The sequence below is a fragment of the Mobula hypostoma genome, chromosome 6, assembly GCF_963921235.1.
Source record: "Mobula hypostoma chromosome 6, sMobHyp1.1, whole genome shotgun sequence".
In the NCBI taxonomy this organism is placed as follows: domain Eukaryota; kingdom Metazoa; phylum Chordata; class Chondrichthyes; order Myliobatiformes; family Myliobatidae; genus Mobula; species Mobula hypostoma.
This window is the reverse complement of record NC_086102.1, coordinates 136,170,684-136,183,792: the sequence shown is the minus strand read 5'-3', so window position 1 is coordinate 136,183,792 and position 13,109 is coordinate 136,170,684. Positions and strand designations below refer to the sequence as shown.

The window sequence follows — 13,109 nt, the reverse complement described above, 5'->3', positions numbered from 1 at the left end:
AGTGGGTGCAGGCACTAAGCCAAAAGATGCCATCCTTGATATTTGCAGTGTTAGCAGACATCAACGTTACTGTGGCTCTCACAGAAGTAAGTTTCAACACATCGTTTCCTTCTGGGGATGAAGGAAGATGTAGGACATTGGATGTTGTGGCCTGGGGGCTTGGCAAAGATAACAGCTGTTCACACAGTACACCTATCTCCTTGGCAATTACATAATAAATGATGATAGATTGTAGCAATCAGGAAACCTTAGGTTTGTGAATAGATATATTTTCAAACTAAATTTTCTGAATTCCAGCTCCATTCTACCCGGGGAATAATCTATTGAAAAACTGGATCCTTTCCTGAGTTTAACTACTTGTGGAATTAAATAAACAGAAATGTAACATTATTGCTGTAGAGATCACACTGTTTCTGTTTTTATACAGGAGAATCCACAGAAAATATGAACAAAATGTGTACAGGTTACAAAACAATGTACAGCAGGGTTTGATTGCGGCATTCAAAGTGCCCCTGAATGTGCTGTCTATTTTAAGTGCAATGCTTGGGTTCTCACAGTGCTAGCTGAATGCTTTCTCTGTGCATTATCGTTAACGTAGACTGGAAGGTCTCCTTTTGGGCTGTATTGTTTATTGGAGCACTTTATGCTGCATGTCAAAAACTTTCAAAGAATTTGGATGATGTGACACACACAAAATGTTGGAGGAACTCAGCAGGCCAGGCGGCTTCTGTGGAAAAGAGTACATATGACACTTCGGGCTGAGACTTCATCAGGACAAATGAAGGGTCTTGGCCTGAAAAATCTACAGTTTATTCTTTTCCATTGATGCTGCCTGGCCTGCTGAGTTGCTCTGGCAGTTTGTGTGTGTTGCTTGGATTTCCAGCATCTGCAGATTTCCTCTTGTTTGTGATTGGATGTCTGCGATGTGTTTATCAAACTTCCACTGTAATTAAATTTGCTTTACCTCAATGAGCAAGTATGATTGAAATGGTTGATGTATTCCTAATATGAAGACGTAAACTTGATGTTTAAATACATTTATATCTTCCTGTAAGCTAATACTCCTCCTTTTAACCTTTACAGTGCCTTCTCCTAGTACGCTACGATTAAACGCATCTACATCTTTTGGGGACGCGCGAGAGGTTGTGGCTATTAAGGATTACTGCCCTACTAATTTCACCACACTCAAATTTAACAAAGGAGACGTTCTATACGTCTTGGATACTTCTGGCCCTGAATGGTGGTATGCCCACAACAATACAGAAATGGGATACATTCCTGCTTCTTACGTACGGCCTGTCGACAAAAGCTCCTCTCTTCGAGATAGTGGCATGGTAGATAACATTGGTGATAGTTCTGATGAAGGAGTCAAAGAGATGGATTTACTTGGCGATTGGGGAGACGTCTTTGACAAAATGACCTCAAATACCAAACAGAACAATCCGTTTGTGAATGGCTTTACGTCGTCCAACCCGTTTCTCAATGGAAATGCACAGAGCCCCAGTTCCAAAAGTGATCAGGCACCTAAATCAGAGGTGGATCTACTGTTGTTTGATCCATTAGCACCACCTCTTGATAGTTCAAAAATATTAACACCAAACAGTGAAAGTAATAATGTCATTGATATAGACCCACTGATCAGCTCAAAAGCGGAGTTTGATCCGATCCTGAGTCGGAACAATCCTTTCTTCAGAAGCAAGCGATCGTACAGTATGTCTGAGCTGTCAGTCCTGCAAGCCAAGTCTGCAGGGCCTCCTCCCACTAGTTTCTTCAGCAATATGCAGTCTCCAGAACCCGAACAGTTCAGGAGCAGGGAGGACTTTCGAACAGCATGGCTTAACCACAGGAAACTGGCACGTTCCTGTCACGATCTAGACTCCCTTGGGCAAAGCCCTGGCTGGGGTCAGACTCAGCCTGTTGAGACAAATATTGTTTGTAAGCTGGACAGCACTGGTGGAGCAGTTCAGCTTCTGGACACCAATATTAGTATTCATGTTCCAGAAGGACACATCTCCCCAGGAGAAACACAGCAAATTTCCATGAAAGCCCTGTTGGATCCCCCAGTAGAGTTGAACAATGACAAATGTACAACTATCAGCCCTGTCGTCGAGATCAAATTAAGCAACATGGAAGTTAAAACATTCCTCACCTTGGAGATGAAGATCTCTGCTGAGTTGAAAGATAATGTGTCAAGCAAGAAGGACGCCTGTATAACCTGCTTGAGCAGTGACAGTAAAGATGGGCCCTTCTTGCCAATGTCTCAGGTGTATCACTACGGTGACACGGTGCAGGTCCAGCTGGAGAGTCTGGAGCCTTGTATGTACGTTGTTGTGGTGTCTCAGGCCAAGATGTTGCAGTACCCTGCTACAGTGTGGGAATACATTAACAAAAAAATCACGGTTGGTGTGTATGGTCCCAAGCACATTCATCCTTCGTTCAAGATGGTGGTGGCTATCTTTGGGCATGATAGCACGCCCAAGTCCTTGCTAGTAAATGAAGTGAGCCGAGAGCTTGTGAGTGCGCCACCTGTTGCTCTGCAGCTATGGGGCAAGCACCAGTTTGTGTTGGAAAAGCCCCAGGACCTGAGGATCAGCATACACCCCAACATCTCCAACTACGAGGTCAAGCCTTCCGACCAGGTTAAGGTTGTCCGCGGGTTCCAGGTGAAGCTGAGCAAGGTCAGCCGCCTGATCTTCCCTGTTCACTCACGCGTCCCTGACGAGATCTCCGATTTCACCCTGAGGGTCCAGGTCAAAAATGATCATGAGGTAATAATCACACAGTTCTGCGTGAGGACACCGCAGCCGCCTCCAAAGTCCGGGGTCCGAAGTAGCGGGCAGAGGAGGTTTCTGAAGAAGAAGGAAGTTGGCAAGATTGTTCTTTCCCCTTTGGCCATCACAAGTAAATACCCCATATTTCAGGACCGCCAAGTAAACCATCTGAAATACGGGAAGCTGCTGAAGACTGTCGTGAGGCAGTGCAAAAACTACTATCTGTTGGAGTACAAAAAGGGAGATGTGATTGCATTACTAAGTGAAGAGAAGATTAAGTTGAAAGGTCATCTCCGAACAAAAGAGTGGTACACTGGGTTCTACCAAGGGAAGATAGGGCTGGTGCATGCTAAAAATGTGTTAGTAGTTGGGAAAATGAAGCCCAGCTACTTTCAGGGACCTGATCTCACTACCTCTATGCTCTTGGAGCAGATCCTACGCCCCAGCAAGTTTCTCACTTACATCTATGCTTCTGTAAGGATGACGCTCATGGAGAATATCAGTAGCTGGAGAGCATTTGCAGATGCTCTGGGTTACAAAAACGTGCCTCTTGTGCACTTCTGCCGGACAGAGATTGACAGTGAGCCGGAGCGAGTGGCATCAGTACTGGAAAAGCTAAAGGAGGACTGCAATGATACAGAGAACAAGGAGAAGAAGTCCTTTCAGAAAGAGCTGATGTCTGTGAGTATACAATATATTGTGTTATATCTGCTGTTTCTTAGATGGCCATGTTATGCTTTTGCCTTTGCTGGATAATTTCCAGTCGAGCCATTCTTCATTATAAGCTATACAGTGCAGTGTGAGACAGGATGACTGTGGAACAAAGAAATTTGCTTTGTGTTAAGGTTTTCATGATCCTGATGATAGGTCATTGAACCTGATCGTTCAGCAGGGTTGGCCTGTAAACTTCAGCAACTGTTCTGGGGTAGAAGAATGGGCCTGGGTATCTTGCCACAAGTTTTCTTCCATCTCCTGGAGCTTGGTGCTCAGTCTGTACAATACAGAGCAGGTGCCAAACTAAGGTCACACAGGCAGCATCTCTGATCCTCAACGTTTCAGGTCAAAGCTCTTCATTTGAGTCCAGATGGAGAACCTCGAATTGAAACTTTGTCTGTCCTTTTCCCAATGAAGATGCTACCTGACCCACTGAGTTCCTCAGCTCTTTGTGTGTTCAAGAAGAGAAGAAAAGCTTATGAAAGGAGTTTTAAGAGATTTGGCATGTCAACAAGTACACTCAAAAATTTTCAGATTAGATTAGATTCAACATTATTGTCATTGTGCTGAGTACAGATACAAAGCCAATGAAATGCATTTAGCATCTGACCAGAAATGCAAAGAATAGTGTTACTTACAAAATAACTGTGAATAATAAAAGTGCTACAGCATACAAATATAAAAGTACTGAGACAGTACAATACGGATGCAATACTGCTTAGCGCTGTGTATAGTTGTACTGTGGAGAGCGTTCTGACAGGCTGCATTACTGTCTGGTATGGGGGGGGGGTGTTTGCAGATGTTGTTCCCTTATTCAAGAAAGGGAGTATGGATAACCCAGGAAATTATAGACCAGTGAGTCTTACTTCAGTGGTTGGTAAGTTGACGGAAAAGATCTTCAGAGGCAGGATTTATGTACATTTGGAGAGGCATAATATGGTTAGGAATAGTCATCATGGCTTTGTCAAAGGTAGGTCGTGCCTTAGAAGCCTGATTGAATTTTTTGAGGATGTAACTAAGCATGTCGATGAAGGTAGAGTAGTAGATGTAGCGTATATGGATTTCAGCAAGGCATTTGATAAGGTACCCCAAGCAAGGCTTATCGAGAAAGAAAGGAGGCATGGGATTCATGGGGATCTTGCTTTGTGGGTCCAGAATTGGCTTGCCCACAGAAGGCAAAGAGTGGTTGTAGATGGGTCATTTTCTGCATGGAGCTCAGTGACCAGTGGTGTGCCTCAGGGATCTGTTCTGGGACCCCTTCTCTTCATGATTTTTATAAATGACCTGGATGAGGAAGTGGAGGGATGGGTTAGTAAATTTGCTGATGACACAAAGGTTGGAAGTGTTGTGGATAGTGTGGAGGGTTGTCAGAGGTGACAGTGGGACATTGATAGGATGTAAAACTGGGCTGAGAAGTGGTAGATGGAGTTCAACCCAGATAAGTGTGAGGTGGTTCATTTTGGTAGGTCAAATATGATGGCAGAATATAGTATTAATGGTAAGACTCTTGGCAGTATGGAGAATCAGAGGGATCTTGGGGTCCAGTCCATAGGACACTCAAACCTGCTGCACAGATTGACTGTGTGGGTTAACAAGGCTTACAGTTGGCCTTCATCAACTGTGGGATTGAGTTTAAGAGCTGAGAGGTAATGTTACAGCTGTACAGGACCCTGGTCAGACCCCACTTGGAGTACTGTGCTCAGTTCTGGTCACCTCACTACAGTAAGGATGTGGAAACTATAGAAAGGGTGCAGAGGAGAGTTACAAGGATGTTGCCTGGATTGGGAAGCATGCCTTATGGGAATAGGTTGAGTGAACTCGGCCTTTTCTCCTTGGAGCGACGAAGGATGAGAGGTGACCTGATAGAGGTATATTAGATGATGAGAGGCATTGATCATGTGGATAGTCGGAGGCTTTTTCACAGGGCTGAAATGGCTAACATGAGAGGGCACAGTTTTAAGGTGCTTGGAAGTAGGTACAGAGGAGATATCAGGGGTAAGTTTTTTATGCAGAGAGTGGTGAGTGTGTGGAATAAGCTGGCAGCGACAATGGTGGAGGAAGACACCATACGGTATTTTTAGAGACTCCTGGATAGACACATGGAGCTTAGAAAAATAGAGGGCTATGGGTAACCCGAGGTAATTTGTAAAGTAAGTACATGTTCGGTACAGTGGCTTGTATTGTGCTGTAGGTTTTCTGTTTTTCTATGTTTCCTTCTGATTCTATCATTTGCACTCTCTTGTGTGCCAAGCTATGCTCTGTAACTTCTGGTTGAACATTGAGTTCTCCAATTTCTGGTAATATTTCCCCACTTGGCCCTTCCTCTTACCTTTTCTCTTCTCCTCTCCTACCTATCACCTCCCTCCAGAGGTGATAGAGGGAGGTGATAGGCTCCTCCTTCCCTTTTTCCCATGGTCCATATCAGATACTTTCTTCTCTAACCCCTTACCTTTTCCACCCATCACATCTGAGCTTCCTACTTCATTCCTCCCCTCTCCACCCATCTGGCTTCACCTATCACCTTCTGACTTGTACACCTTGCCCTCCCCACACCACCTTATTCTGGCTTCTTCCCTCTTCCTTTCCAATCCAGATGAAGGATCTTGTTCCAAAATGTTGTTTATTCGTTTCCATAGATGCTACCTGACCTGCTGAGTTCCTCCAGCAATTGTGAGTGTTAGCTCAGAAGGCTGTGGCAGAACCATTCTTGCTGAGATATTGCAACAGTCAATCTATGGAGGTGAAAGGACTTAATCTAATGATTCTTTTCCTTATTTAATGCAAATAAAAATCAATTACTATTGAATGCCAATGCCTGTGACCATGTTTGATATGCTAAATAGGGCCTGGTTTGATGCAAACCAATTACCACAAGCCTATTGTCTTAATGTTTGGCTCTTGCATATTTAATTTACCCTGTGGAGCAGGCTGTGCTTTTAACTCAATTTACTGCTTGCAATTACAGAAAAAATGAGGGCTAATTGCAAGTTTCCTGAACTTGGTTACATTGGCAATAAGAACTGAAACCTGTTTTTTTGTCTGAGTTAATATCTGCTGTATTCACATAACTCCAGAATACACCATAACGTACCCTCCTCTTGGCCCCAGGAAGGCCAAACTTTAAGGAGGGTCTGATTAAATGGGGCAGTGAAAATTGCCCTTCTCTTTGGATCCTTTCCCCAATTGCTAACCTATGTGTACCTACATCTACAGAATCTAAAATCTTTAATTGGCTATTTACAACAGAGGTCCCCAACCTTTTTTGCACTGCGGACCGGTTTAATATTGACAATATTCTTGCGGACCGGCCGACTGGGGGGGGGGTAGGGGCGGGCGGGTAGGGTTGCCAACGGACAAGAGTAACAGTCAAATGCATTGTTTACCCAAAAGACTACAATGACCATGAAGCCTTGCGTGGGCACCAATGCGCATGCACGTCGTGACCTGCCGATCCCCCCCGGCCCAAGGAAATCCTTTTTGGCGATTCTGTTCGTGGGGGTGAGTGTTAATCACTACCAGAATATAGGTGATAAGTGGGTAATACACTCAATTTTGTTTCTAAAAGGGTTTATCTAACGAATTTAATATTAAACACAGAGCGCATATTTTCCTCGCATGAATATAATGATAAATCAATTATCAGGGGAGCTTGAAGTAAGTGTTGAACGAACTTCCAGTAGAAGTGGCAGAAGCAGGTTCGATATTATCATTTAAAGAAAAATTGGATAGGTATATGGACAGGAAAGGAATGGAAGGTTATGGGCTGAGTGCAGGTCGGTGGGACTAGGTGAGAGTAGCGTTCGGCATGGACTAGAAGGGCCGAGATGGCCTGTTTCCATGCTGTAATTGTTATATGGTTATATAGGTCACTTATAAGTCAATAGTATCATAACATTTTAAGTAACATTTGGATATTAAACGCACAGCACATATTTTCCCCGTATGAATATATAAAATCATTGCAACACACCAATATTGCTGAATCAGTGGGAGCCCTGGGCTTGTTTCCCTGCAACAACACGGTCCTATCGAGGGGTGATGGGAGACAGCGATACTTGAAGGGGGTTCCTTATGTCCAGTCTATTCCGCAGTTTAGTTTTTATTGTATTCATTGCAGAAAAATGTTGGAAATGGAAGCAATGTTTTCAGTGCTTTCATGGCTATCTCAGGATATTTAGCCTTGACTTTGATCCAAAATGCCGACACAGATGTTACGTCAAACATACTTTTCAGCCCGTTGTCATTTGCAAGCTCGAGGAGTTGATCTCCTTCCCGCGCTGACATGGATGACGCGCGGGTCATGACCTCACATGTGTAATGGCTGATCAGTGGCTGTGACAGGGAATGAGGAAAGGTGCAACTGACTCATATCGCTTCTTCGCGGCGCGGTAGTGCATACTGTGCGGCCCGGTGGTTGGGGACCGCTGATCTACAAGACTGCACAGAGATGGCAATAAAACAATCCAGAAATGTGATCACCCTTCAAGCTCTGACAGCTAAAACCATCAGTTGTGGCTGTCTGTAGTAAACCTGTGGGCAGGCTCACAGCAAGGTAACTTTGTTTCCGGTTCACCGACAGCAGTTCACATTCCATGCTACAGCAGGAGATTATCAGAATGATCTTGACAATCAGTCTTATTGATCGATCTACATGAGAGTTTGTGGTTGGTCTCTATTCAAATAGCTGCAAGGTCTTTGCCCCGGTGGCAGCCCCTCCCGGACTGTCCTTTCGATCGTTGGCCCAACCACTGAAAAGGCCCAGTTTATTAGTGTTCACTCCCCATTCAGCTGGGGTGGTTGCCTTCTGACACTGAATGTGATTTCTTCTCTCCCTCTCCCCCCTCCCTTTCCCCCCTCCCTTTCCCCCCTCCCTCTCCCCCCTCCCTCTCCCCCCTCCCTCTCCCCCTCCCTCTCCCCCTCCCTCTCCCCCTCCCTCTCCCCCTCCCTCTCCCCTCTCCCCCTCCCTCTCCCTCTCCCCCTCCCTCTCCCTGTCCCCCTTCCTCTTCCCCTTCCCCCTCCCTCTCCCTCTCCCTCTCCCCCTCCCCTTCCCCCTCCCCCTCCCCTTCCCCTCTCCCTCTCCCCCTCCCTCTCCCCCTCCCTCTTCCCCTTCCCCCTCCCTCTCCCCCTCCCCCCTCCCTCTCCCCCTCCCTCTCCCCCTCCCTCTCCCCCTCCCCTTCCCCCTCCCCCTCCCCCTCCCCTTCCCCCTCCCCTTCCCCCTCCCCTTCCCCCTCCCCCTCCCCTCTCCCCTCCCCCTCCCCTCCCCCCCTCCCCTCTCCCCCTCCCCTCTCCCTCCTGTATCTGTGTTTCCCTTCTCTTTCATCTGTGGGTCTTCTTCCATCAGGAGTGGTGAGGTATGACACAGTAGGCTGGTTTCATCACCTAGATTCTCTGTAATGACAGTGTTATTGGGTGGACCTGATCCCTTGTTCTCTTTGTGAGGGTGACAAGAAGGTGAGTGATTTGGTTTAACCTGAGTCCAGTGTTTCCACTGGCTGCCTCACCAGGTCTGTACAGTACACAAACACGTGTCGGTTGTCAGGAGCACCACCTGTGGCCCTGTCCACCTGGGAACAAACCCTGCCTTTTTAGGCAGCTCCCTTCCCATCACTTGGTCTCCTGGCTGTGGGAGGATTATCTTCTCTCCATCTGATCAGCAATGTGTTGCCGTTGTTTTGCTCAGTCCCTCAACACTTAAAGCTGTTACAGAGGTTCTCTACATCCGGAGTCATTTTATCCCTATAAGTTCCAGGTTCACTGCAGCCTGTAATCACCCCATAAGGGAGTCACATTGCTCACCCCATCGGTAATTCATTGGGGCTCAAACCCAGCGTGTGCTTTGGTGTTGCTCGTAACCTCGTCAGGATTCCTGACATCAACTCATATCTTTCCCGTCTCTGTTATACAGTAGCTTTAGCTCAGGCAGTTTTGATTGTTAGGTTCATCCTTTCTCCCGTGAGCTCTAGGGGTTGGTAGGGTACATGGAGTTGTCGTTGAATCCCTAACAGTTTGCTCACCTCCTTCATCACTTTCCCAGTGAAATGTGCTTCTTGATCCAAGTCCACCTGGGCTGAGGTTCCCCACTTGGGGAAGATTTCCTGAACTATGAGGGAGTCCCTGTCTCCCTCACTATGTCTACTCTGAGGATCGTACCCTCATTAGTTGGACAGATCCTGAAATACACTGGAAGCTGCACTTCATCGATTTCAAGTATCTGGGACTCACTCTTTCCTGCCTTCACTGTTTCTCTCCCTACAGCCCTAATGTAAGCAGCCTCTCCAGTGGTTGACAAAGGCAGGTCAGATACCAAACCTGCCCTTGTGTTCATTAACATATTACATTGCCGGTCCCCTGACACTGCTTTTATTTACATCCATGGGTCACCACTGGTGATGATGGGGACTGCTGCCAGCTATTTGTATGACCTGAAGGCTGGCTTTACTAGTTCGATAATCTGGTCAGCAGTCAGATTCGACAGAGAGGGCATTGTTGGTTTTGGGGATTTAGGTTCTATTGTGGTCTCTACCTGTCTTGGTGGGTGAACCTCATGTCTCCTTTCCCTGGATTGCACAAGATTTAATGACACATTGAACTGAAACATTTGCTTACTTAAGCTCAACGGCTTGTATTTGTGTGGTAATTGTAGAACATTCACTCTAGTTGATGATCTTAAAGCAGTCAACAATAAAACCAATGATAGTTAACAGTGCAAATTTCTTGGACATGTTTTAGGGTATATGTGTATTTGTGATAGATACATACCCTAACTCAACAAGTACGGGCTATGCCATGGGACACAATTCTTTCCCCCTTTATCAGCTTCATTACAAAATAAAACGAACTGGGATTTTGTGTATGGAATTCAACACAGACACGCTTTCCGTTTGCACTATTCCAGCACTGTTACTGGGAAACCTTTAATTACAATACTATACAAATGTTGGGTCAGTGAAATAGAAATGGCTGGAGGGTATGGTGGGACCATACCATGTTTATCCTGACAGGATAAGTTCATAGTCCTTGCATATTTTTACGGAGTAGAATCTTTGGTACAGCAAAGCTGAGCACTTCAGTTCTGCAACAGATTTTTCTAAAGCATTCCTTTTCCCAGTTCTTTCCTTACATTCTCGCAATTTTTTTTTATCAAATATTTTTCTGGTTTTCTCTTTAAAAAGCCACAAAAAAGTCTCTACACTCAGCATAAAAGCTGAACCATTGCAACTCTTATCAGTTTCCTATCACCATGGTTCTTTTGCTGATGACCTTTGGTTATTAGCCTCATAACTATTGCATAAGTCTTCAGTCCTTCCTCCATTTTAAGCATATCTGTTAAATCTATTTTTAGCTACCTTTGCCATTCGTCTGTGTACTTGACCACAACATTGACCCCACCTCCTCACCTTGCTCGGGATACACACAATGTGCCCCATAAGCAGTTTGCCATTATCGGCTTAACAGCATTAATCTGGTTAAATTGATTCTGCAACAAAACTGTGAGTATCGTTGGTGGATGGTGGAAGTTTGAGCCTTTAAAGATGGGAAATGAAAACATTGTGATTGGTGCCAAACATCTAAGATCTTAACAAATTTATAGCTAAACTGCCTGCCTTTAAATTTTTTCCTCCAGTAGGCCTTATTGGTCACTTTTATGGCAATTTTCACCTTTTCTGCATTTGTCCCAGTGGTTAGACAGCAGATTCCAAAAGCATTTGTTGTACATTTAGAACTGAGTTTTTATTTACAACCATGTAGTTAGAAGTTGTGTACAATTATATAATTTGTCCACTGGGTGTGGTACTGCGGTACTACCAAGTGCCTTATCTTTTGTAGCATTTTTTTGATGGAAGCTCATAGAAGACCTTGTAAGAAATTAAGTGGAAATTTTGAAAGGTGCTAAATTTAGCAAAGTATTTTAATCTCCTAGCTTCTTTTATTTCCTAAGGAAAGATTAATTGAATTATTGACTTGTTTTGTCTAGCTTGATCGACAAATCAAACTCTCATCCTACAGGCAGGGACAATGGGCGTGTACCGTAGTTTCCTGCAAAATTTCCAGCATAGTCTGGAGAAATGGGATGACTTCATTGTTCCTCTATTAGACTGATTGCAAGTGATGATTCATTTTGAATAGGAACTTGCTTAGAGAAACAGATGTGTACATTAAAGGAGTTTAAAATTAACTAAAACCATCTCAAGACATTAAATTGCAGCTTGCTGCTTTGGACTTCACAGCTCAGTGGTAGTGTTAGCAACCTCACTAATCAATGTACTTCTGCAAGCTGTACATTGAAGGTGAGATTTATTACGCCCTCAAAAACCTGCAAGTTTCCACTTGTGCCTATCTTTACAACTAGATAACTGACTTCAGTAATGCTCTGCAAGGGTTAAGCAGAAATCCATTGCTCAAATGAAACACTCCTGGGAGCTGGAAAACTAATATTAAAAACATGAAATACTGGACATATTCAGGCACATTGTTTGAAATTGAATAGAGTTGATTCGTTTGCTAAAAAAAACAGATGTCCTGCCCTCAACTAAACTATAGTCTCAGTATTTCAAATTTTGTTTTTGGTGAGTGTGGAAAAATAATTTCTTCTTTCTGTATTGAAAATCAAATAATTATCTGGGATCTGCTTGGTGTATGGTGGATTTAAGCTGGAATGTTTTGTTTACTGATGTGAAGGTGCATTGTCAGCCTAGGTAATCTTGCTTCCAAAAACAGCGCAATATAAAAGTACCACAAACTAAGAACGTGTGACACCCTGATTCTGATACCTTGGTAACTCTGTGCTTGAATGTTCTTTATCTCTGCTTTGTCCATTTCAAGTCCCGGATAGTATTCAAAAGATTTTTTTTGGGAGGGGATTTGTAAACTAACACAAAATAATAGATTGGTTTGAGCAAGCACCAGTATCTGTCGATAGTTAATAGTCATTCAGGCATGCCACCTTGCTCTTCTTCGGCACTGGGATTATCGTTGCCTTCTTAAAACATGAGGGGATCTTAGACTGAAGCAAGGAGCTGTTGAAGTTGAAGATAATCTTGCTTCCAAAAACAGCGCAATATAAAAGTACCACAAACTGTAAGAATGTGTGACACCCTGATTCTGATACCTTGGCAACTCTGTGCTTGAATGTTCTTTATCTTTGCTTTGTCCTTTTCAAGTCCCGGAAAGTATTCAAAAGATTTTTTTTGGGAGGGGATTTGTAAACTAACACAAAATAATAGATTTGTTTCAGCAAGCGCCTGTGTCTGTTAACTAGAACCTTCAATTTTAAATTGAATGTCTTTAAGGATTCCATGATATTGATCAACTAGAAGGGAAAGGTGCTGGATCATGCAATTCTTTAGACTGTTGAGTTTCGATCTGATGCCGTCTGTATTTGGGGAAAATCTGTTTGTGATTTATGTAGGAATAATTAATGCTACTGGCCTAGTATTACCAGTAATTGCACCTTTGCCAGCCATAATTCAGGAGTAGGCCTGTCAGTCTGGAGTTTAAAGGTCAAGTTAATGGTCCACTGCGAAGGATTGACCGCTTGCCCTGTTTAACACCTCTGTCCTTTCCTGATGAAGAATTTCCCTGATTGAGAGCACGGCCTTTGGTTTCGCTATGCTGTGCCTGGGG

The 13,109-nt window shown here is 44.2% G+C and overlaps 1 protein-coding gene across 2 annotated transcripts in view; it reads left to right on the top strand.

Moving 5' to 3' along the window:
• Positions 1–13,109, top strand: part of LOC134348430 (SH3 domain-binding protein 4-like) — an 83,065-nt gene that overhangs the window by 44,485 nt on the left and 25,471 nt on the right. For both annotated transcript variants that reach the window (XM_063051797.1, XM_063051798.1), the window contains exon 3: positions 1,084–3,452. In XM_063051797.1, coding sequence (XP_062907867.1) covers positions 1,084–3,452 — 2,369 coding nt within the window. The remainder of the gene's footprint in view (positions 1–1,083; positions 3,453–13,109) is intronic.